The sequence below is a fragment of the Haliotis asinina genome, chromosome 8 (assembly GCF_037392515.1).
Source record: "Haliotis asinina isolate JCU_RB_2024 chromosome 8, JCU_Hal_asi_v2, whole genome shotgun sequence".
In the NCBI taxonomy this organism is placed as follows: Eukaryota; Metazoa; Mollusca; class Gastropoda; order Lepetellida; family Haliotidae; genus Haliotis; species Haliotis asinina.
This window is the reverse complement of record NC_090287.1, coordinates 21,624,296-21,650,074: the sequence shown is the minus strand read 5'-3', so window position 1 is coordinate 21,650,074 and position 25,779 is coordinate 21,624,296. Positions and strand designations below refer to the sequence as shown.

The following is a 25,779-nucleotide window of genomic DNA, read 5'->3' as shown; positions in this document are numbered from 1 at the left end:
AGAACTCAGTGTTATCCTGCATGGGCGGATCGAACCTGATCGCATGCCTCCCGCCACCCATCATCCCCTTTCAAATTTCCTGGATCCGACCTGTAAGGTATATCTGTACGGAACAAAAAACACACGCACCTCTATATATTTCTGTATCTTCACATTGTGTTTGTTTTTTACGGGGAGTGTGTTTAATTCGGGGAGGGGGGGGGGGGATTATTTATGCGAATATAGTATTCTATGCACGCTCGACCTTACACTAAATACGTGCGGTTTGGGATGATGAAATATGTATGACCAAAGAACGATAACTCTATAGAGTATCACACTGTTTCGCGCCAAATTGGGCTCTGCGCATGACCCCTATTTGTCTCTTTCCCGATCAACAGAGATGGCGAACAACTCAGACTGTCAAAGGCTTAATGGCCAAAATGGCGATGTACCCGCCAAAAGACAACGAATAATGGAGACGGGAAAGATCACAGTTGTCTTGGGGACCCAGTGGGGCGACGAAGGTAAAGGCAAGGTCGTCGATCTGCTGGCAGCTGACGCGGATGTTGTGTGTCGATGTCAGGTAAATACTCTCTTCTCAACGTGTGTAGAACTAGAAAACAACATCCACTAGCACCAGACACGGTGTCATCGAAGTTGATTGCACGCCAGTATCAAGCAAGCGGTTATGAACCGCAAGCTAGGGCACTGGTGTTGTTTTCACGGTAACCTGTACTGATATTAATAGAAGTTAGCCCAGGTCGGATATCTGCCGAGGAAACACATGTTGCATGACTACCACTAGTACCAGCATACATGAACTATAAGGCTAGTTGCCACTGGATACTAATTAACTCTGCTGCTGTCGTTCTCACTTCCGCAGCGTCTCGCTTTTTCCCAGTGTAAAGCTACGCTTTCATTTGGAAAACTGTGAAAAATTTCTAATCATTTTCCCAAATTTTTGTTCATACCTCTTCGTTAAATTGACCCTCAAACTCCATTTCAAGGTTAATTTAACTTATTTCAAGAAAGGAAATTAAAGGCCAATGATATCGATCCTGTGGTCGTAATTTGGTTCTTTTTTTCTACTGATTCGAAAGAAAGAATTTCATGTGGTTTCAACTTAACATCAAAGTGAGTGAGTTTAGTTTTACGCCACACTCAGCAATATTCCAGCTATATGGCAGCAGTCTGTAAATATACCAGTCTGGACCAGACAATCCAGTGACCAACAGCATGAGCATCGATCTGCGCACTTGGGAACCGATGACGTGTCAACCAAGTCAGCGAGCCTGACCACCCGATCCTGTTAGTCGCCACTTATGACAAGCATAGTCGCCTTTTATTACAAGCATGGGTTGCTGAAGGCCTATTCTATTCCCAGTTTGTAACAAGTTCATTTTCAGTGACATTCACTGATAACTTCCTAAAATTTCCTAAATGTATTCCTGTTTCATAAAGAAGAATGCTCTATCACTGTGTCACATAGTGACATAGTGTAACATAGTGATAATGTCCAAAATGCTATAGACCTCCAACAAACAACTGCAACACAAAGTTGACCAGACTGCTTCATTCAGTTGTTAAAACAATTTGGAAAGGAACTCAGCTGTCACTGGAGGTTGGTATGCCTTTAAATTTGTCCAACACACAACACAGCACACTGACCTGTGCAATGTTTCCCTGCTGCATTTTAGTCAGTATGTATCATGAAAGAACATTTTATCACTATGGGTTACATGAGTTGTCAACAAATTGATTGATGACTTGCCATGTTTTTATGTGTCATGGAAAGTTACTTACCCTCAGTGCACAATCAGAGGACATTTACAGTGGTTGTTTCAGCACTGAATCTTCACTTATGTACTCTCTTAGTGTTTTTAGTGTTGTGTCTGTTAAGGTTGTTTCTTTCCATTTGAATATTCAGTCTTGTTTAAAAAAATATTTATTTAATATATTTGTTTATTTATTTATTTTTTTTTTCAAGCTAAGAAGTGTCATGGCCTACACTGAACTGAACACTGTCGACATTTTAAACACATTATCTATGTTGTTTCGATTTCACTTAATCTAATGAATAATGCATTAAATCCTGACAGCTTATCATGTTCATAGAAAATTATTTGTATTCATTACCCTGCATTAGTGTATCATATTGGATTTGTTGCTACCATATGTAAACAAGCATTGCAGTCTTTTTATCTCTTCATGGTAGTTAAATAGTACCCTTAGTACTAACTAAATGATAGTACTTTGATCTTTCAGGGTGGGAACAATGCAGGACACTCTGTTGTTGTAGATGGGAAAGAATTCGCATTCCACCTACTGCCAAGTGGAATCGTCAATCCAGAATGCAAAGCTCTCATTGGTGATTATTCAAGTTCTCTTATACACAGGGTGTGAGTTTTATCATCCTTCAAGGTGACACAACAAGGGTTGCATCATGTGGGTTTTCAGGAACCTGAGATCACTGGTTTTAATGTCATGTCTTCTTGATTTAATCAATGATTATGCTTCATTTTTTGTGTGTAAACCCAATAGGTTGCAAAGCTTTATAATTGGATAATATTAAGGGTTTGCCCAACTTCAATAGCAAAACATGTGTAAGCCATTTACTGGATAATTAGCCATTTGCTTAATTAAAAATGGACCGCTGCCATGTATCAGCAGTAAACTTCAATATTTTAGTGGACCATTTCTTATTCTAATGTGCAAAATGAACTATGGCCCCTGCCTTTCCCAGTCACTGACTAGGTCATCACAGTAAAACTAATTTACCTTTTTATGCCTAAATGTGAAGTAGGATTTCATGTAAGCATAACATTATTTTAATACAGATGTACTACTTCTGCATCTGTTGTGCATGTATGTGGATGTAACTTCCTCCCCAGCTCCCCACTCTCCCCACTCTCCCCACTCTCCCCCCACCCTTTCCCTCTATTAAATAAGCACAGCCATCCTTGAATTTCGTCTTATGTATGATTTTTTCATTGTTTTAGTGTTTTGGACTGGCTGTGCTTATTCAGGACTGGTCACTTTTATTAACACCCAGTCCTTGCACAGGCCTCATTGTTAAACTATTTTATACAATGAGAGGGGAAAATGAAGTAAGAGCATTTTTATTTTCTATGTTGAGAGAAGAAGTTGATTTGGGAGAGGAGTTTGGTATTGACATGTGTGAGGATGAAAATCAATTATTAATTTTTCTGGCCCTATGGGTATTGATAGTGATTTGGATATTGAACATGTTGAATGAATAAGTAAGTAGCTGGACACATCCTGTGCCTGGGTGTTTGATTATCTGTAACACCTCTTAGAATCAATACCAGAAGGAAACTTATCCTGCTGGGTCATATTGTTGTGAGTTTATTTTTATGCTGCTGTCAGCAGTATCATGCAGGTAACAAAAGAAGTTCATGCATTGTACCCATGCTGGAAATTGACCTCAGGTCTTTGGCTTGACAAGCAAACACTTTCCGAACTACTCAAACCATGTCCAAACAAGAATAAGGGGACGATCGGTAGTACTGTATGCCAGGTGTTTTCTTATCACAATGAGGGTCTGAGTTTGATTCCAGCCAAAAGTTCAGTTTTAAAGGCTTACTCCTGAGAGAGGTGCAAAATCATTTTCATTTGAATATATTTATGATTCTGAGAAGCCCAACATTAAAGTGCTGGATTTTGTTGAATAATTTCCATTGTCCACTAACTCTATATTGTTCCATTCATTTCTGCAGTGAGCATTAATGACCACTTCTGTTTACATCCCCAACTTCTCATTTTACATTGTGGAAGGTGTTAATTATGACAGTGAGTTTCATTACTGTAGTCAGGCATACCGTCTGAATTAATCACGTTTGGTAGTGAGCGTTCTTGTGGAGTACAACTTCTATTATCATTATTTTCCAGATCATTATGTTCAGGTAGTGTTCCTGTGGAAAACACATTCTACTGTAGCTAACCCAAGGGGACTGGGTAGTCAGACTTAACATGTTTTTTGCAGACTGCATAGGTGAAGAGTCCTGGATAGCTTCCAAGCTTCCAGCTCTGTGCAGTGTAAAGTCACCTAGCTTCTTTATAGTCAGACTTGTCGATTTGTTGAGTCACTGGCTTAATTATTTATAGGCTCCAGTGTGTTGTTAAGCATTAAACCAAAACAACAAACAACTACTGATAAATATTCTTTGTTCATTGAACAGATTTTATTTAGTTGCTTGTTGTGATAGTTTGGGAACTTTTGTATTACATTTGAATTGCTGTGATGAATCATCTGTGGCATACAGTAGTATGCATGGTTGAACACGATGTAATAAATCTAGAAATACCCATTAACTGAAAAACACATGGATTATGTTGTCAGTGAAAATGTATAAATAGCCTTCTGTAAGTTCTATTCAAGTTTATTCTGACACCATGTCTTGAAGCATGAGAAAGTGAGTTTGATTTTATGCTGCACTCAGCAGTATTCTACCAACTAGTATATGGTAGCCATCTGTAAATAGTCAAGTCTGGACCATACAGTCCAGTGATAGACAGCATGAGCATCAATCTATGCAGTTGGGATACATTGTGTCAGCCAAGTCGGCGAGCCTTACAGCCATTTCCAAATAGTCACCTCTTCAGTATTAGTTACGGAAGATCATTTGTAACCCAGATCTTCATGGGTTACTTCCTGTGTGAGGCTGATTACCTTTTAACAGATCCTTGATAGGATATTACATGAGACAATGCATCAAGGCTTCTAAGTTCTTCTTTAGGATCAGCAGCAAGTTATATTTGTGTCTCAGTTATTTGCAGAAAGGGTCAGGTCAGTTTGTTTTGTTTTATATTTTATGGCATGTTTATTTTATACCTGAAAAAACTGTTGTCTGACAGTAAAGTATAGTAGTCCAGTTAGATAATTAATGGCATAATCTTTAGTTATGTGTTCAGAGTTTGTATTTAACATTTTGACCTTTATATTGATTGCAGAAATCAGGGTGTAGAAAGAGTATTTTGGCAGTGCTGTACCAAAATATCATTTAAGACAGTGGTAGACATGATAAATTGATTTCTTGAGTTTTGAGTCTCAATTCATACAGCGATTCAGATTTGATTTTCTGAAAGAAAATTTGTATATTTTTTGCAGGAAATGGAGTTGTTATACATCTACCAAATCTTTTTGATGAGATTGCCCAAAATGAAAAACATGGTCTTCCTGACTGGAAAGGGAGACTACTGATATCGAACAGAGCTCACTTGGGTAAGTATTGTTTTTGTGTTAGTTGCGTGTGACCTAGATACATTGATTGACTGACGACAAACTGTACAGTGGTTGATTTGGTTTATTGTACACTGAAATGATTAAGCATGCATCAGTGGTGAGGAAAATGAGTCTTAGATTATACAACTGGCTGATATTACCAGTATATGAAATAGCCTCTGCCCAGCAACCCGCTGCTTGCTAGTTACTCGACGGGCTTACAACTTTATTTTATGTCTGGCTCTATGTGCCAGTACGTTTTCTAAGGGTATATATTTGACCATGTCATTGACTACAGGACATTTTTCGAAAATAATTTACAATTGTGGTAACTAGATTTTGTGTGTATAGTTCTTGATCAATCAAACTGTAACTACCATAGATCAACCTACCCATTTATCTAATACGGAGTGTGACTTTAGCCAATGAGTAATGTCATTCTTTTCTTATGGCAGTGACACTAAATAAATTAACAGTGACCACCAATAAATTAATTACTTTCTTTTAACATCATATCTCAATTTCCTATATTTAATACAGAGCTGGTTACTTGTTAACAGGGCCAGCAACATTTTTCAGTGGGCATCCTGTCTTTTTGTAGGAGTGTCATAGACTGATATTACTGTCTGTTTCGAGTTCCGGTTCTGAACAACACACTTCCTGTAAAATATACCATGATGGTTCTCATGATCTCATCAGCTTTTACTATCTGGTTCATGTGCATTAGTGAATAGTATCATACAGACATATTGTTGTTACAATTAGTGTGCTGGTGGTTGGGAGCCTGGTGGTTAAAGAGTTTGCTAGTCATGTCGAAGGCCCGGGTTCAATTCCTCACATGGGCACAATGTGTGAAGCCTATTTCTGGTGTCCACCACTGTGATATTGCTGGCATATTACTAAACGCACACTCACCCCACCCCAGAGTCAATGTATGGGTGACCAAGTTGTTAATAGTGGCTAAAAATCATGCTCACTCAAGGCAGTTACTGAACATTGCTGCTAGTAATGTAACCCCCAGCGTAGACACCTAGAAATCAGTGTTAATTTACATTCTCTGTCTATACTTAGGTCCAGGTTCTACTTCAGATTTTCAAAAGTGGTTTTTGTTATATATGAAAATACATTTTCCACAGCATTTATGAAGGATCCAAATTGTCATCTTTAATCAGGGATGTTGCGCTTAGCCAGTGTTGTCTTCGGTTATTTATATCATTGTAAACATTCACCTCAAGTCACTACTTGTTGACAAAGTTCAACCTATAATAGGTTCCTTCAAAATAATGGGGAAAGGCAATAGGCGAGATTTTTAATGAGGAGCTGGAATCATTTATTTTTATTAACTTCAGGATAAAATATTACCAGTATTAAATCACCGGTATAAATTGAGTAAATGAATAGGTTTTCTTTGTTAGGGCAGTTCTGTTCACTCCAATCCGCTCATTCTCTGTCACTCTGATAGTACATAGTGCACTCAGTTGTAAACACAGTGAATTGATTTTTGTCTCGGGTCAGGGTGACAGATGGAGATATGTCACGTTCATAAAATATGACTTTACTACTGGTAGTTTGTTTGTTGCTGAATCTATAAAACCAAGAAAGTGAAAGCTGTGTAGGAAAGATAGCCTGTCCCAACGTCCAAGACAGGTGAATTATGTGGAGGTTTGTTTTTTTTTTTAAAAAAATCTACTCCGTCTTCACATCGGGCCAGTTTTGCAAACCAGTAACATGTAATACAATGATTGTAGCCACCTTGAATATTGCCAAAGGATACTAAAATAAACAAACAGAAAAAAATATTGCAAACAGAGTGGCAGGACTGGTAGAAAATGTGACCAGCCAGTCGTGTGGACAGGCTAGATTTTCTACGTCTTTCCTACAATGGTGAAAGTCATTGATGATATGAGGAAATACAGTGATGCTTGTCATAGTATTTATATTCAGAGTACAAATTCAGTTCAGGCCATTTCGGATGATTCCGCTATGCTCGTTTCCATCATGTTATCATCATGATGTGTGTTTCCATTGTCAAATGGCTGTTCAATTTAGGTTGCAATCATGACACACTGAAAAACGTTATTTTCAAAAAATATGTCATGATATTTATTATTAAGAGTAGGTTTTAGTTTATTTTGAGAAATTAATGTAATGATAGATGTTTTGGTGTACCCTTGAGGAGTTATAGGTGGGCTAGCTTTCATGCTCTGGATGACATCACAAATGAAACCTGAAGAGTCTGAAAAATTTGTGAGATCTTGCATCTCCTGTGGTGTCCACCATTCTTGTAGCACCCAGTTCCATCAGAGATGCCAAGATAAACACTTCAAGGACAATTTCATATTGATTTGTTGATGTTGATATTGTATCCAAGATTATTACACAAGTAATTAGTCATTTAGTTTTACCGAAGTTAAAATGTCTCACTGAGTTAGGGGCAGGCAAATTTTCAGAGTCATTGGCGAAGAAAGGGGTCGTATATAACAAGTTATATTTGGGATTACACTTCATCAGGACAGTGTAGTTTTATTAGTACTAGAATGTGTTCTTTACTGAGAAAGTGTAATCACAAAGACAATATATGTAACATTTGACCTCTTATTATGTTGTAAACACGATAGAGTGAGCATTTGTTTTGTTATTTTACAGTGTTTGACTTGCACCAGAAAGTGGATGGGATGCAAGAATCAGGTCGTGGTACGAAATTGTAAGTTGAAGGATTGTTAATTTTGGACAGTGATACGAGCTTGGATTATGACTTTATTAATGCAGAGGTGCTAGCAGGAGCAAGAGTGTGTTCTGAAATTTGATAGTGGCACTGTGGAACACATGAGTTGATCATCAAATATATACCTAAGAATCACTAATGTAACAATGATGTTTATATTTTCCACAGTCCTCATATTGAAATACTATTCAGACATTTGCCGTGGATTCAGAATTGAGTGCTTATGAAAGACTGTTTTGGAAAACAAATCACATGTATTGATGCTTGTAATTTATTTCTTATTATATTAAATTTATAGGCTTCTAAACTTCTACCTCATAGTCCTTTGAAAAATCATGGCATTAATTCTAACCATATTAACATGAATTGGGATTTTATATCTTTAAGATTAGGATAATGCCATTTATTTATGACTTTGAGCCAAAATTTGGCACCTGATTAGGCCTACATGAACTTCTATTACTGTTAAAATACTTGCCCTGTTGATTTTTCTAACCCATAATGATGTTACATAGTATTATTGTTTGCTTTTTATATGTACATAAGTGTTGTTGACTTGCATTCTGTTTCACCCAGCAGTGACTGGGAACACGGTAGGGGGAGAGTGTGATATGATTCTATTCTAGTGAATCACATACAGCTCGGATGCTCCCCAGGAAGCTGAGATAGGACAAAATTAAGTGTTCCTGGAAACATTTACTGGGAAAATGTTCAGCTATTTTGCATATTTTATGGTGTAGATTTGACTTATTGTAAATAATGTATCAGATATGACACACAGTATTTTTGTTGTCAACAGGATCGGAACAACAAAGAAAGGAATAGGTCCGGCTTATTCCTCCAAAGTAAGTACAGTCCACATATGAAAAGAAATATTGACTCAAATGACTTCTTTGATGAGCATTCTATAAGATGAGTTGATGAAGAAAAAGGACTTTTTTATGGATAGACAACTTCTTTATTCTGTATTGGCAATGTTTCAACATAGTTTCTTATGTTGTTGTCAAGCAAGTGTACATAGAAGTTGTATATCCATCAAAATAGTCCTTATTTTTCACAGTCTCAGTAAACTTAGTCTCCGTGTATTTCATTACACTCCATCACTGAGTCTAACAAAACCTAGTTGAAGGTCACGTCAGGTAACCTTTGAGCGATCGATGACCGTCCAATCAAACGGGAGACGGTTAAATAGATTTAACCAACCAGACAACGGCTACTATTTAGTGATCGGAGGGACTTTCAAAACATTCAGGTCACTGACACAGATCTCTCCACAAACAAAAATCCACATAAAACAATTATTTGACCTGCAGTATATACTCTTTGGGGTTCCGTTGACATGGTTATTTCCGCAAGGTGACATCCTTGAATATTGCCAAAAACACTATTTTCAGCAACTGTTTACTCACCGTTGTCATGGCTGGACGTAGGCTGTGTGCATCACCCGGAAACGAGCGTACACTAAATAGCATTCGGAATCGTTCGGGTAGGAACATTTTCGAGATAAAAAGTTCGAAAGGTATGTGCGAATATGCACCTTTGCGATTTGGTAAGCTGTGTTCTGATTGATCAATCTCAAAGATTGCCTGACGTGACCTCCCATAAGATTTTGTTAGACTCAGTAGTGGAGTGTAACATACTGAGGATAAGTTTAGTTAGACTGTATTCTTCATTGACTCAAATAAAAAGTTCCTTTCAATGCAGAAAGACCTGAAATATATGTTTCGTTTTATTGATGAATGATATATGCCACATAAATATATTTATATGGGCAGTGGGGTGGCCTAATGGTTACAGTATCTGCTGGTAATGCTGAAGACCGAGGTTGTATTGTCAAACGTTCAAAGCCTTTTTTTGGTGTCGCCCGCAGTGATACTGCTTGAATATTGCTAGAAGTGGCGTAAAGTCTACTGACTCAATGACTGTGAAGACTAATTGAGTTTATTATGTATCATTACATATGGTCATTTTAGTATGAAGTCTCAAGATTACAGAATCCAGGGCCCTTATTCTCGAAACATTCGTAGCCCTAGGAATTCTTAACTTTGATTGTAGCCAATGTGTTAAGAATGGGCTTAAGAAGTTTGTAGGGCTACGAACGTTTGGAGAATAGCTAGCTAACAGTTATTTGAATCATGCAGCTGCCCAGATTAAAAATATCATATGCCAGTGTTTCCCATATGTACAGCATATTGCCCCAGCTACATGATATTTAATGGACTCTTTACGTCAGTGTTTGGCAGTGGAGGCCCTCACCTTCAATTTATTAACCTAGTATATTACTATACAGTGCCTGAAGTATGAACATCATGATCAAAGTCCCTAGGAAGCACCTGCCCAGCTGCTTAGGCATTGCAGTTTGCTGTGTAGAGTTCCGCCCCTTTGGCATGCCATGGTTTGAACCACAGTACACTCTGATTATGTTTTTTGGTTTGTTGGTGAAATATTTTCGTGTGCTGAATGTGTTATGCTTACTTTTGAAACAAGTTAAGAAATCTTCCTTTGTTGTTTTTTCACAGGCCACAAGGAATGGACTCCGTGTGTGTGACTTGATGGGAGACTTTGAAACCTTCTCAGAAAAGTAAGTTCCCTCCATTGTACACACTGTATTTGTCAGACTGCACAAGTTGGGACATTCACTTGCGATTCCCTAGACATTTCAAATTTTGCCATGGAAACGATATTGTATGTTTGATTCCAGATTCCATAATCTTGTGGAGCATCATAAGCGCCTCTGTCCCGACCTTGATGTGGACGCTGATGCCGAGTTAAGCAAGTATAAAGTAAGTTGTGCCTGGCCACAGTTGTCTCCCCTTTGTTGATGCGCAGAGTCGACCTTCGAACTGCTGACCTTTTTATTGTGTATGTTTAATGACCCATTGTATGTTTTGTGGATTGAAATGACAACAAAATGGTGAGACCAATTCCCCTGAAGAGGAGATGTACAGTGATATTTGAGGTATTCAGCATGATGACATACAGTCAAAAGTTGTGGTATGTTTCTTAAAAGTTGTGGGGCAACCTTGTGGTTGAAATGTATGCTCTTGCTGAGGACTGGAGATTGTTCATCAACATACATCTATGAAGACAAATTTGGTGTTCCCAGAGGTGATATTGCTGGAATATTACCACTTACTTTATCTCCAAAAGGTAGCCATGACAACACATCCTGGAATTTACTTTGGATCCTTTTCATCCAGCCAAAAGTGACTTAAAACCTAACTCACTCTCTTCGCATTGTGAGATATAAAGTAGAATATTGAGTTTCTCTTTCTTTTTTTTTTAATTTGATAAAACTTTACAGCATGTTGTACCTAGACCTCTCGTGATTTTTACATGGAGGTCACTTGCTAGACGTCACTGAGTTAGTGGATTTCATGAGGAGAATACTGACTCAATGCATTGAGTTTTAGTGAAAGTACATATACAGAGATCCTCGAGATCTGATGTGCAGGATTGTCACAAAAAGGAATTATGCATTTCTGAGAGTATTGTTCCAACTGTGATGGCTTAGTCAGTGTACAATGTATTTCATTGAGGATAATAGGACAGGTGTATACATAGTCTGTACATGCTTAAACGCACAATGTCACACCACACTTCTCTGAAATTACATAATGTATTTCTCTCAATAATACTATCATCCCTCAGGGAAGCTACCGTACAATTTTTTCCCCAAAATGTACCTATTTAGAGTAGGATTAAATGAGAAATGTCAGTTAAGGTTGCATTATAATCAGCTCTCACACCCACTAATGGTCGAACATTATTTCAAGCAAATCCCATAGTTATGTCCCTTTTAGTGCTCTTAAGCACAATTTTTGAGTGAGTAAGTATAGTTTTATACATCAATTAGCAATCTTCCATCTATATGGCACCAGTCTGTAAACAATCGAGTCTGGACCAGACAATCCAGTGGTCAACTACATGAATCGATCTGCACAATCGGGAACCGATATGTGTCAACCAAGTCAGTGAGTCTGACCACCCGATCCCCCCAGTTAGTCGCCTCTTACGACAAGCTTAGTTGCCTTTTATGGCAGGCATGGGTTGCTGAAGGCCTATTCTACCCTGGGACCTCCACGGGTCTCACAATTTTTAATTGAAACAAGTTTGGCAAATACCAGCAACAACGTGTGCGATATTTTTATGTGTACAGAGCAATTTTTTACATTCCATATATGACAAATGTATTTGAAAGCTGTTTTTCGCCTTGGAAGTTTTAATTATTGGTTTCAGGCAAGTCGTCTCAAACTTTCAATTATCGACTTCAGGCAAGTCACCTCAAATTTTCAGTTATCGATTTCAGCCAAGTCTCCTTAATGGAAGACTTTTATGATTGTGCATTGTCATACATGAACATAACAGACCATTCCTTTGAGAGTCGTCATACACAGATATGGTAGAGTTTCTCTGTGAGTTGGTGGATTGTGAGTCGTCATACACAGATATGGTAGAGTTTCTCTCTGAGTTGGTGGATTGTGAGTTGTCTTACACAGATATGGTAGAGTTTCTCTGTGAGTTGGTGGATTGTGAGTTGTCATATACAGACATAGTACCAGTACACCATTCCTCTGTAATCTTGTGGATTGTGAGCTTTGGTACACAGATGTAATAGACTATTCCTCTGTGAGCTTGTGGATTGTGAGTTGTCATACACAGACATAGTAGACTATTCATCTGTAAGCTTGTGGATTGTGAGTTATCATACACAGACATAGTAGACTATTCATCTGTGAGCTTGTGGATTGTGAGTTGTCATACACAGACATAGTAGACTATTCATCTGTGAGCTAGTGGATTGTGAGTTGTCATACACAGACATAGTAGACTATTCATCTGTGAGCAAGTGGATTGTGAGTTATACACACACATACTAGACCATTGCTCTGTGAGCTAGTGAATTTTGAGTTGTCATACACAGACATAGTGACCATTTTTCTGTAAGCTTGTGGATTGTGAGTTGTCATACAAAGACATAGTAGACTATTCCTCCGCAAGCTTGATTTGTGAGTTACCATACGTGAACATAGTAGAGTTTCTCTGACTGTGCCAGGACAAAGTTGTCACACACAGACCACTTGGTGACACACAAGTGCAGAAGCATCTTGGCTTCTTGTTAGTGATACGCAAGTACAGAAGCATATTGGCTTCTTGTGAATTTCTGTGCATACAGTTTACAGAGAGGGCACTACTTCCCTGATATTTTCATTGAGAAATACAATCTAGTTATGAAGCCATTACAGTGTATTCTGGGTTAAATAATTTGGTAATTCTTTACCTGCATGATTCTGATAAAAATGTCACTGTTTGGTTTAGCACACCCTAATTTGACTGTTTCAGCTAAATTGATCTGAACATTGCACATTGATCACATGTGATTTTAGTAACACCTGAACCTCCTTTTCTCCCTACTCTTTATTTTGCAGGCAAACCTAACATTAAGGTGTAGTTTTTAAATGGTTTCATTTTGTTTCAGGAGCTGCGAGAGAGGATTCGACCAATGGTCACTGATACAATCTACTATTTAAACAAATGCCTGAGGGAGGGAAAGAATGTGTTGATAGAAGGAGCTCAGTCCACCATTCTGGATATAGACTTTGGTAAGTTCATCTTTTGTCTGTCTTCACAATGGTTCTGTGGGAAAGCACATGCCTTGAAATAGCCTAGAAGTGTTCGTAGCTGCTGTTATATCTAGGAAATATAGAAATTTGGATAAAACATCAATAGGCCATGAGCCAGTCTCTCTACCAAATGGAGAGAAGAAAAGCCAATATTTATTTATGTATTTTCGAAACTTCATATGCCCAGTTAATGTGATTATTTTTTCACTATTTCTTTGGATTTCAAAAGTAAGTTAACGAAGAATGCATTCATTTCAACACTGACATCTAATCAGCCATATATTCACACATTCTAGGGATTTCTTGTGCTTCAGTATACTTATGCCCAAGTATTGTATTAATGCTGAGTGTTTTGGAGGAAATTACCCCTTTCTAATATTATGCTATGCTTACACTTTATATCTGTATGATGTAAATAGTAAATTCATCTATTGTGATAGACAAGAATTATCTGATTCAGTTTTTTGCTTGAAATTAACATATGATATAGGAAAGGCATGAAGATACGTCTGTAAAGGAAAACATGCATTGAGACCTTGTCATGTAAACATACATTAGAAACGTGAAAGGTGAATCTAGAACAGAAACTCAATTTCAACAGCACATTTATTAAACAGTGAAGACCTTAGAGTTACGTCTCTCAAACACTTGGCAATTGTGCAAATTTCACATTTTTTTTCTGAAGTTAGGGGGAAAAGGGAAAACCGTCTTCAGCTTCCCTTAGAGTGAGAAATATGGAGAGATTAAAGGAAAAAAATGTCATTTAAAAATCAGTGTATCAGTTTTTTTCTGTTTCTGGGCAACATGTATGCATCTACAACAGCAGGTGACTTCTTGAATCAAAACCTTGAATTCATAATCTGTTGTACTTTCTGGCACCACAGTAGAGTGCTGTAGTCTTAATTAGAACAATGATTGTAAAATTGAGAATGTCTTGATTTATATCCAGTGCCCTAAGCCTGTTTTCTGGCATTTGACGCCAACTTGGAGTTATTGTAATACAAACAATTATAGCAATGAGAATCTATCATCATTTGTTAAACAACATTTATCCAGTGTTGAATAAAACTCTGAGATTTAATTGTTTATTTGGCAAGGTAAAATTATGAGGATTCATAATCAACATTTCACTTTATTCAATTTACTTTTTTGTTTAAAGTGAAATTCATCAGTATGTTTTCACTGCATGCAGATTATAGATGGTCTGACTTTCCTAGTGTCATTTGTCATCAGTGTGGATCATTGATCATGCTATCAACTCCTTTGTTGTTATCCATTCTCATCACTTGATCCAATGCTGTCCTTATTGAACTATTGAACGTCACTCACTCTTTTTGTAGGGTTCTTACGGGGATAAACCCGAAAGTGACATCAAAACACAATTTCATATGCAGAAGACATTGTTTAACAATTCAGCAAGTGAACAGATTTATTGTTGTGGATCCCAGGATGTATATTGTAGTAATAATGTGTGTTATGAACAATGGTTATTGTGAACTAATATTAGTGGTGCTTTTGATTTTGTTTAACCTTATTCGAGTGAATATTTAGTATGCCCATGATGTTGTACGTGACTCACTCGTTAACTCAGTTTTTCTGGTACACCAGGGTTGTACCCGTATGTCACCTCATCAAACTGCAGTGTAGGAGGCGTGTGTACTGGTCTTGGCATCCCGCCCCGCAATGTGGGGAAGGTGTTCGGAGTTGTAAAGGCTTACCTCACCCGGGTAGGCACTGGAGGCTTCCCCACAGAGCTCAAGGAGGTAAGTCCTGAAGGCATCTAGAATACATACAGTGACTCACAGCCACCAACCTTTGGTATCATGATATACATAATTTTTATTGCCTGTCATTTTTGAGCATCAGGACATCTACGTCCATTCAGGGCTGGATTTAAGAGGTGTTAAGCTCCTTGCAGCAGGTGCAACCAAAGGTAAAGTTGCACCAGCCAGATTCCAGTCACTATATAGCGTGTTGACGTCATTAGTGTCAGTGTTCATAAACATATTTCCAGGAAGTAGTACCCATGAAACCATAGCAACACAGATGCAGGTGTTAACGAGCTGTCACATGCTGAGGTACTCTAGCATCATCCACGGCTTCATGGCGTGAGTGTCAGAGATATCGCACTTGTCTATGAATATAGCAATGTTTCAGTGCCACAGCTGTTCAAAGTTTCGAAGAAAAATGAGCTGATTTACTTATGCTCTTAATGTTAGATTTATTGTTTGTTTATTTCTCAAGTGTGACTAATAGCTAATATTGGGTAGCACCAGTGCAAGTAGCAAAGCACTAAATCAGGCTCCTGAAAATGGATTGATTATTTACAGACAGCTGCCATATAGCTGGAATATTGCTATAAACAAAACATCCAAATTGGTCTATGAAAGAGGTTAATATTTGTCAATAATTCCCAGGGTTGTATGCATGTGTCCGTTACTGTACGGAATACGTCATCTGTGTTGTGAAGTTCTTGCTTTTATGTCCAGTGAGTCAAGCCACATCCTTTGAGAATGAACTCGTTAGTAATCTCACAAATCTGTTATTGCGTTGTCATAGCAACAATGTTTTTCATGCTAGGTAATATGACATTTACATCTACACGCCTGTGTTGCTTTGGTTGACGTCATATCCAAGTATCCCATGTTACAGACATGAGTGAGGTTCATGTTGTTTCTTTGTGATCCATGTATATCATTGTACTATGTGAATTTGTGTTTACATCATAAATGAGAGAGCATGATTACTGAAATTCTGTTCAGGAAAAGGGGAAACTGTTGCTAGACCGAGGCCACGAGTACGGCGTGACAACTGGGCGGCCACGTCGGTGTGGATGGCTGGATGCTGTCATGCTGAGGTACTCCAGCATCATCAACGGCTTCACAGCGTGAGTGTCAACAATATCGTATATACCCAAGATATTCTTTAAATACTCTACTATATTTTACACTTCACCCACTATCTCTCAGACCCTTAATCCCACCACATATTTCCACAAGGCCCCAAATCCTTATTCTCACATTGCCCCACAATTACAGACCAACAGCCCCAGATCATCTCATGTTTATTGTCACCCCTCAGCCGTACATCCTCACACCCCAGTAGCACCACACCCCTACACCCTTATAGCCCCATAGTATCCTCATAGTACCACAGACACCCATACAGCACCCACATATCATCATATCATGTGCCCACTAGACCACACTTACGCTTGGTCACTGGCCCACAGCTGTTCACCCTTATATTTAATACATTGTGATATGGACCCGTGAAAGTCCCAGGGTAGAATAGGCCTTCAGCAACCCATGCTTGCCATAACAGGCGACTGCTTGTCGTAAGAGGCGACGAACAGGATCGGGTGGTCAGGCTTGCTGATTAGGTTGACACATGCCACCGGTTTCCAACTGCGCAAATCAATGCACATGTTGTTGATCACTGGATTGTCTGGTCCAGACTCGATTATTTACAGACTGCTGCTGAGTGCAGCGTAAAACTAAACTCACTCACATTGTGATATGATATGGTCTAGGGCTGGGATGGGTAGGAAAAAATGGATTCAAATACTCACATGTAACCTGAAATGTAAGAAATACATCTTTTCGGTCAACTTTCTGATTATTCAATCACGATTTGACAGAGATTGTTATAAAAAAGAGGAAAGGGTGACAATGAGACATTTAAACTGATCTCAAGCTGTGATTCAATTTACGTATGTTTAATCAATATAAAGAGTAAAGCCATTACTTAATTACTTGTTTTGGCTCCTGCTATTACTGTAACTAGACTATTCATTGCTCATGTGCAGATAAATTACAGTCGTTACTAATAAGCTCCAGTAATCAGACAATACCAGTGATGTAAATGTGTATTACATTCATTGATAATGAAAAAGACAAGTCATTATCTGCACTTGTCATTATGGAGTCTTCTCCCTTTCTGGGTACCCGATTCCTTGAAATCAGACTCGCTTCCAGCTGTACCTGACTGTATTCGAGTACCTGAGCAGCTGTCCTAGCTATGATATGGTCACGAAAAATTTTCTTCAAAACTTAATGATGCAATTTGTGATATGTTTAATATGATTGGGTTTTTTTTTTTGAGGAATTCAAAATTTCGTTAAGTGGTGATATTCTGTTACAGAGTTGCTGTTACAAAGTTGGACATCCTGGATGTGTTTGATGAGATAAAGATTGGCATTGCATACTACATTGATGGAAAGAAGCTGGACACGTTTCCTGGTAGGACTGTGTTGTTGAACAGACTTTACAGGATTCACTTTCCCATTTGAGTACAGAGGGTTAGCCTTGAGGTCAAAGTGTTCGTTCATCATGGCAAGGGACCTGGTTTGTTCCCAGCATCGATCCCAGGCTAGTTGTAAGAGGCAACTAGCAGAATCTGGTGGTCAGGCTGATTGACTTCATATCCTGATTGCTTTGATCAGTGCTTGTGTTGTTGATCACTGGATTGTCTGGTTTAGACGCCTGAATTTGCCAACTGCCGCCATTGAGCTGGAATATTGCTGAGTGCGGTGTTAAACAACCAACAAATCTGTATGGATGAAGCATGACCTCTGTCATGATGGTGCTGGAATATTGCTGAAATGAATCCCTCGTCCACCCACACACTCACTTGTGCACCCCTTTGTATTTCCTGAGTAACAACAGTTTCTTGTAACAGATGAATCCTGTCGCTCAGATGGTCAGGTTCTATGACAGTGATGATCGGTGCGGTAGCCTGGTGGTTAAAGCGTTTATTTGTACATCATGCAGAAAACCTTTGTTCGATCCCCGCCATGGGTAGAATTATTATACTAACATTTGTATAGTGCCAATATCCAGCTCACCTACTCAAATGCACAAATGTTTGATGCATTTTTGGTGTCCCTTGCCATGACATTGCTGGAATATTAATAAAAAGGGCATAAAAATAAACTCAGTGTCAAGGTCTGTGCTATAATTTTTTAGTGTTTCCCGATCGTGTGTAAATGATAAATGTTGTTTCCCCAGCATCTGATGAGGATCTACTGAAAGTTGAGGTGGAGTACGTCACTCTACCAGGGTGGAAGTGCAACACGGAAAATGTCCGCACACTAGCAGACCTCCCTAAGAATGCCCTCAATTACGTCCGCAAGATTGAAGAGCTTGTTGATATACCAGGTGAGTACGTACATGGGTTACCTCCATTAGAGTCAAGTGGACATTGGCAGTTACAGTGTTGGTCCTGGCTGCAACAGGTGTGAATAATGTGAATTATTCACACCCTAGAAGCTCTGGGCTTCTCTTAGCACTAAGACAGTCGTTCGTACATTTTCTTTAACTTACGACTATCTGAAGAGAGCTTAAAAATTCTTGGGCCTGTAGTACAACAGTGAGAGTCCAAGAGTCTGTAAACACTTGCAGTAACATCATTCAGTTATTTGTAGGCAGCATGATTTACAGTACAGGTTTTTATCCCAGAAGAAGTTTAGAACATTATTTCAGTAGGTTGAGATACTATGACCACACAGGGTGCCAGCGAGATGACCGGAAGTTTAGATAACATACCTGGCTTAAACCAAGATGTACAAAATAAGGATCCATTTCAATATTTCTGGCAGTCTGATCTATTTGCAAATAATATCAATTTTTGTAAATACTGCAGTTAATTATCAATATAGATAATAGCTATAAAACCAAATATTCATCAGTTATTGAGTCCTGTAACTGAGCCAAAATGAGAAAGAACTGAAAAAACTCCTGATAATTGAGGCCACTGATGAGTGGTGGCATATAGGTGAAATGGATGGATTATTAACAAGAACAACGTTCCTAACAAAATTTAAAAGCAACCATGTATATGTGTGTCAATTCAGTCTTCATTTCAGTAGTTGTGTAAGGTAATCTCAAATTGCCATATCATTAAACATTAATAGTTCATTGTAGCAATAATACTGGTGATCATTGAATCTATTATTCTGCCCTATTTGATGCAAATGTAAATTGTGTGGTGCAAATGTTACACAATGTTTATCTCCATCATTCTTAGGGGCAAATGGGTAGATAAGTAGTTAAAGTGTTTGCTCCTCATGCCAAAGACCCGGGTTTGATTCCTCACATTGGTACCATGTGTGAAACCCATTTCTGGTATCCCGCCAGGATATTGCTTGAATATTACTTAATATTGAATATTAATATCCGTGTAAAACTAATTAACACCATCTTTTGTTCCAGTTTGGTGGATTGGGGTAGGCAAAGATCGGGAGTCCATCATCGAGCTTCAGGGACAATGATGTCTACAGTATGTACATATCTCAATCGTCTGTTACTGCTGACCTAGCCTGGATGGATACCATGCTCGACCTTTACCATCTTATATTCATATGTGACGGATGAGTTGCTTTGACGTGAACATGTTCATGTATATTTGCGAGATATTTTAAAGTAGAGGTCATTATTTTTGAGTGGGACAGTATTAAAAGGTTTAAATATATATGTATGGTGCATTTAATGATTTTATATAATAGTCCTTCACGGAACTCTCATAGTTCAAGATTTACTCCTGAACATTCGTTCTGTGGGTGGTACCTTGCATTTTTAACCCGTTTCTTAATGAGACAAGAAACATTTTCTGTAAGACATAACCATGCAAATGTAATTACCAAACCTATTTCTAGTACATTGTTCCTCATCGTTACGTTTTACTTTTACCACATTACTGTTATGTTACATCGAGAGGAGCATGGGTATTGCGGAACATGGTCAGTCATTTGAAATGATGAAATCCATTCATGAAAGCCGCAATAACTTACTGTACTAGTGGCTGCAAGACTTTAAGGATCTCAAGGGAGTTAAGATGACATGCAATGATCGAGGGACGAAAATACCAGCCCCTTTAGCATGTACTATTTGATCTGTGCGCTCAATACATATATTATAATTATTTTCCCTGAGGTTAGCTGAAACCTTTGATCTTTTAATGGAATCTGGGTATATCACAAGTAATTTTCTCAGTTTGTCGGTGCCATACATGTCTTCGTGGGTTTTCAACAAAGTGCACCTCTTGCTTTTCAGTCATGTTTAGCTGACACTCAGTGATTGATCTGGAATATGGGTCAAAGCAGCATTAAACCCCCCTACCCACTTACTCACTCACTTCAAGTCATCATTGTGATGACATAAATTTGAATTTCTTTCCTTTTACCTTGTTTCAAGACACCTGCAGTGTTACTGAAATATTACTATCACACAAAAACATATATATCCATTCATTCTATATCTCTGTAACTTGCATTGAAAAGTGTTCAGTTCAGTTCCACACAGCTGTCACAACTGTTGTTAACCTTTGACAATGCTGCAAACGGAGTTGGTATGGCATCACAAATATAGCTCATAACAATGGTATTTTCATCTTCATTGAATTTTGTTAGGATGGATCTGAAAACTTCAAAATCTTCTGTACCACTAGACAATAGATGAGTGTTTGTGAATGCATTTAAATCAAATCTTGCCGTGATTGACTTTAAGTATTTTGTTGAATCTATTATGTTGTTTTTGTAGCAGTTTTTTACAGATCATTATATAGAAACCATTAAGCAGAAATGTAAATACGTTTGAAGATCCAATATACTGAAAATGCTACTCAAAAAAGTAGAGGATCAGCCAATTCTTCCATTTTACGTTTGTTTATCTGTTAAGATTTTAAACATTATTAAGTGAATGTATGTGTTATTACCCTCAATTTTCCACATGAAAACCAACTATGAATTAAACAGGTGGAGGAAATGTTTTGACAAAGTCTCTTTTTGAGAAGTATTTTAGAATGTGTATTTGTTTTCACCAGACAGTCCACAAGTATAAACTTTAAAAAATAGGGTTTGCCATGATTCCACAAGAATATATGAGAATTTTCATTGGGATGACCTCTTTGAAAATGTGATTTGTCAACTTTACAACTTATTTTATCCATTTCATGCAGATCAGAATCTTGATATTGTTTTTTGCCCTCAAAGCCAGTTTTTATAGTTATTAGGCATGAAAGAAGTTGTATAATTTTTCACTCAAATCATGACTGATTATAATTATTTCAGTTACCTAAGTAGGAGTGAGTGAGTTTAGTTTTACGCTGCACTTAACAATATTCTAGCTATATGGCGACCATCTGTAAATGATCGAGTCTGGACCAGGCACTCCACTGACCAACAGCATGAGCATCGATCTGCTTATTTTGGAACCAATGACGTGTATCAACCAAGTTAGCGAGTCTGACCACCCGATCCTGTTAGTCACCTCTTACTACAAACAGAGTCGCCTCATCAGATTAGGAACCAGAAGACCCCATTTGAATATGGGAATTATGTCCCCAGGGTTAAGGCATATGCTATGGCATCCAAGCACCTGCTTGTGAACATGTAACCATGCAGTTGTGTATAATAGTCACCCCAAACACCCATGATTGTATGCTCCAAATAAGTGTTGGTGAGGGAGCCTGGTGGTTAAAGTGTTAGCTCGTCATGCTGAAGACATGGGGTCAATTTCCAACATGGATACAGTAGATGAAGTCCATTCCTGCTGATCCATGCCATGATATTGTGGAATATTGATAAAAGTGGCATAAAACTGTACTCACTCACTCGCTCACTTAAACTGCAGATTCACCATGACTGTTGCTAAGCACCATACACATGCTTGGGTTTTACAGAAAGGGGAATGTCTACATCCCAAATGACTCCATCCTCCCCACCCAAATTAAACAGACAGGATGTTGACTGAAATACTGTTTAAAGCGGGACAGGTACCAAATGGGGATACAGAGAAATATTTACTCAAGGTACAGTTAATGGATGTCATATTATATAATGAATAGCATATTAATTTACAGTAAAACAGTAAGGTAACCAAGGGCTTGTTAGGGGAATGATTAGTGAGTGGTGTGAAAGAACTGACTTGTGTATATGTGTGAGGAAGTTGTATGTATGTGTCTTCAAATGCTGATACTTGAATTCATGTCTGATCTGTTCAAGGTGACATGCTTGTACTCTCCACCATAAAATTAACCTTACTCAATTGCTCACTGCGTGAGTCGATGGCACTTTATTTTCATTGCTGGGAAATTTGTTATGCTTTCAATTGCTGCTATAGAATATACTCTAACATGAAGAGTTAAATAACAACAGATGCATGTGGAAAAATGTTAGGCATCGTGATGTATTTCCATGTATATTTAACTTTTAACAAAATGTATGCAGAAAAATCAATGAAACATCCTTATGTTTAAAGAAACTGAATATGATCCGTTAATGTTTTATCAAGTCTATGACAATGATTTCTGTTTACTAATTACACTTTTTATCATAAAAAATAGGAAAGAGTTCTGTCCGTCACCCACTCTTTTTCCATGGTATGTTTGCTCCAGGGGAGTCCTTGCCAGGTATTATATTCCAACATTTAGGTAACTGATTGTTTTTTTATACCTGTTCTAGATTACTGAATGTATATTGAGGGTCAGGTGTGCATGTTAGTTTGTAATTTTGGTTTTTCATCGGGGTGGGGGCTACTAGCGGAACTCTTCCTCCAAAATATCTCCATGTTGTCCTGAACTGATACTGCTGTGTCTAGATGTTTGAAGCTGTCTTGAGGCTAAGATAGTAGTAAGTCGTAAGTTTTTGATTCTATACCCAACCTGGGCTCTGGTGAATTCTAGTATTCTTGTACAGAGGTACTCTGTCTCATCCTAGACACTTCAGACAATGAGATCCATGGCAAGGTAGATCTGGCCGGTAAATATTGTTTGGTGTACCAAATTATGGAGTGGTGAAGCTTAACTTTTTTCCAGATGTATATGTCTGGTTTTGTTGCTGAAAATTTCTGAAAACATCTGCACAATATGTGTATCAGCTGTCTGTGAACTGATTGCAGTAGGTAGTATGTGTGTTGATTTGAATGAGTGGACTGAAGGGCATTTGGTACGTGTGTGTCTGATTGCATTGGACTTTGCACTATATTAGTGCATCAGTTGACCTGTGTTTTGTGTGTGTGTGTGCGTGCGTGCATGCGCGCTCACAGATTGTAATCTTGAATCTTAACAGGACAGGGGGATTTGTTTTACAGAGGTGTTTTGGCCTGCCAGTAATTATTTTCTTTTTGTTTGTGTAGCATTTTAAACATTACAACTCTGACAACTGTCCATCAATCTGACATAGAAATGTACAACTCTCCAACAGTTGTGAGGTGATTAGTATGTGGATAAGTAATTGTTCATCCCCAGACATCCTCCATGATCCCAAGGGGGTCCAGTTGATTGATTGTGTATCTATATGTTATAGACATTACGTGAAACAGAACATTTATCTGACCCGTACTTTCCTTGCTCTCCACAGAATAACACAAGAATAATGTTAAAGTTGTTGTAAAAACAACTAGAAAAGGAACGAGGTGGTCGAACTCAAACCAGGATGTGTTTTTTGTTACAAAACTATCTCTACTAGGTTATAATTTTCTGTGATGAAACATATTGAGATTCATGATATGAAATACAATTCATTATACTGTTATCTACAGAGGTTTTTGAAAGGCAGTATGAGTTGGACAAACATGAATGAATGACACTTTTTATGGATAACACCTTCTTTAATTCTTCACACATTTCAGAGCCAATCCTTGTTCCGTCATCAAGTGAATGATTCCGCTCTAAAATGTCATGCTAAGAATCAAAAAGAAGTTGTTATCCATAAAACAGGTCATTCGTTCATGATAAGTACAGGAACAAATAATCAAGGTTAACATGACTTGATATTTCACGTGAAGTTTTCAATGTCCCTAAACCGTTCACAGTTTAGTAATCTGATCTGTTTGGTCAGCATGATTGTGTCTGTTTATGACAAAGTGTTTTTACTCACATTTTTACACTGTACATAAAGGATTTATATTTTTTGGCCATCGGAGCATAGTGTGTGTTTTAAAGGTTTTATATGGCGGATATAATCCTATTGCCTATTGTATCTTTCTCTGTATGAATACATGTTTTCAGTCTGGATGATTCCATGCTAAGTAACAACAAACCTTTCCTTCTGTTCAACCCTTGAATCCTGTGAATAAAAATATCCTTGATTATCATGTCTGTGTTGACTACATGTTGTTTATTTTCTGTTATCACCAGTAACTAGTAGTACTCATTTGGCAGACACATGCTACAGGCAAGTTTTCAAGTGAGCAAACACATGACTATGAAATAAATTCTGCGCTAACCTGCACAGGCCTTGCTCATAAAGACTCATGTCTTCAGTGTTGCAAGCATTGCTTTTGATTGCAGACAACCTGGGGCGCCTTCGCTCACAATTGTAAGTGCCAAGGAGCGGCACTCATGCATGCTAATACAGATCAGTTGTAAGGCCGCTGCTCAACTTATCCTTCTTTGCCAGTAATTATGCACATATAGTCATACTTCACACACACGCTTAGTTACAAAGGTGACTACATTCATGAATCGCTGCCATCCTGCCACAAAGTAAAATGAGAGGTTGGGGATGTTATGCTCACTGTATAAGTAAATGGAACAATACACAGAGATACTGGTCAAGAGAATACTTTCAATATCATCCAGTACTTTGATGTTGGACTTCTCTGAATCACAAAAGTATTTAAGTGACTGTGATTTTGTATCTCTTTCAGCAGTATTCACGAAAAGTGAAAGCAACAAACCTTGCAAACAGTACTTATGTTGGGAAGTAAACCCAGCAGCGAAGTGTGACAAGCGAACACTTAAGCTATTGTACTTCCCCATGTAGTAATTTGCCATGTGATTCAAGTGTTCACTCATCACACCAAAGACAGGTTCGATTCCCCACATGGGCATGATGTGTGAAGCCCATTTCTGGTGTTCCCCTGCCATGATAATTCTCTAATATTTGTAAACTCACACTCGTCCCAGTAATGCTAACTGAGGAGTGAATATATGAGTGGCCAAGTCGTGTGAGGTGTCACAGCTTCACTATACAGAGTTGCTTCCCTTTGTCATGCCTGTGGTATGGGTTTGTCATCTCCAGATCATGCTCCTGGCTTTCAGAAAAGGGGTAAATGTCTGAAATTTCCACAGACACACACACTTACACATGTGATATACTAAAATGTCATCTACGTTAAACCAAATTAATAAAGTAAATACCTGTATTTCAATTTGTTGGGACATTATAAACTTGAACTAATTTTGTAACAAGCTCCATGTTTGGT

General features: G+C 38.1%; 1 protein-coding gene across 1 annotated transcript; it reads left to right on the top strand.

Annotated features, from left to right (window-relative positions):
- Positions 1–327: 327 nt before the first annotated feature.
- On the top strand, positions 328–24,664 carry LOC137293559 (adenylosuccinate synthetase-like). The gene is made up of 13 exons (XM_067824185.1): positions 328–565; positions 2,248–2,350; positions 5,111–5,224; positions 7,871–7,928; positions 8,749–8,794; positions 10,469–10,530; positions 10,651–10,732; positions 13,429–13,552; positions 15,182–15,336; positions 16,336–16,460; positions 17,717–17,814; positions 18,583–18,732; positions 19,786–24,664. The coding sequence occupies exons 1-13, from the start codon at positions 383–385 to the stop codon at positions 19,842–19,844; spliced, it is 1,359 nt and encodes a 452-aa protein (XP_067680286.1). The 5' UTR covers positions 328–382; the 3' UTR covers positions 19,845–24,664.
- The last annotated feature ends 1,115 nt before the right edge of the window (positions 24,665–25,779 follow it).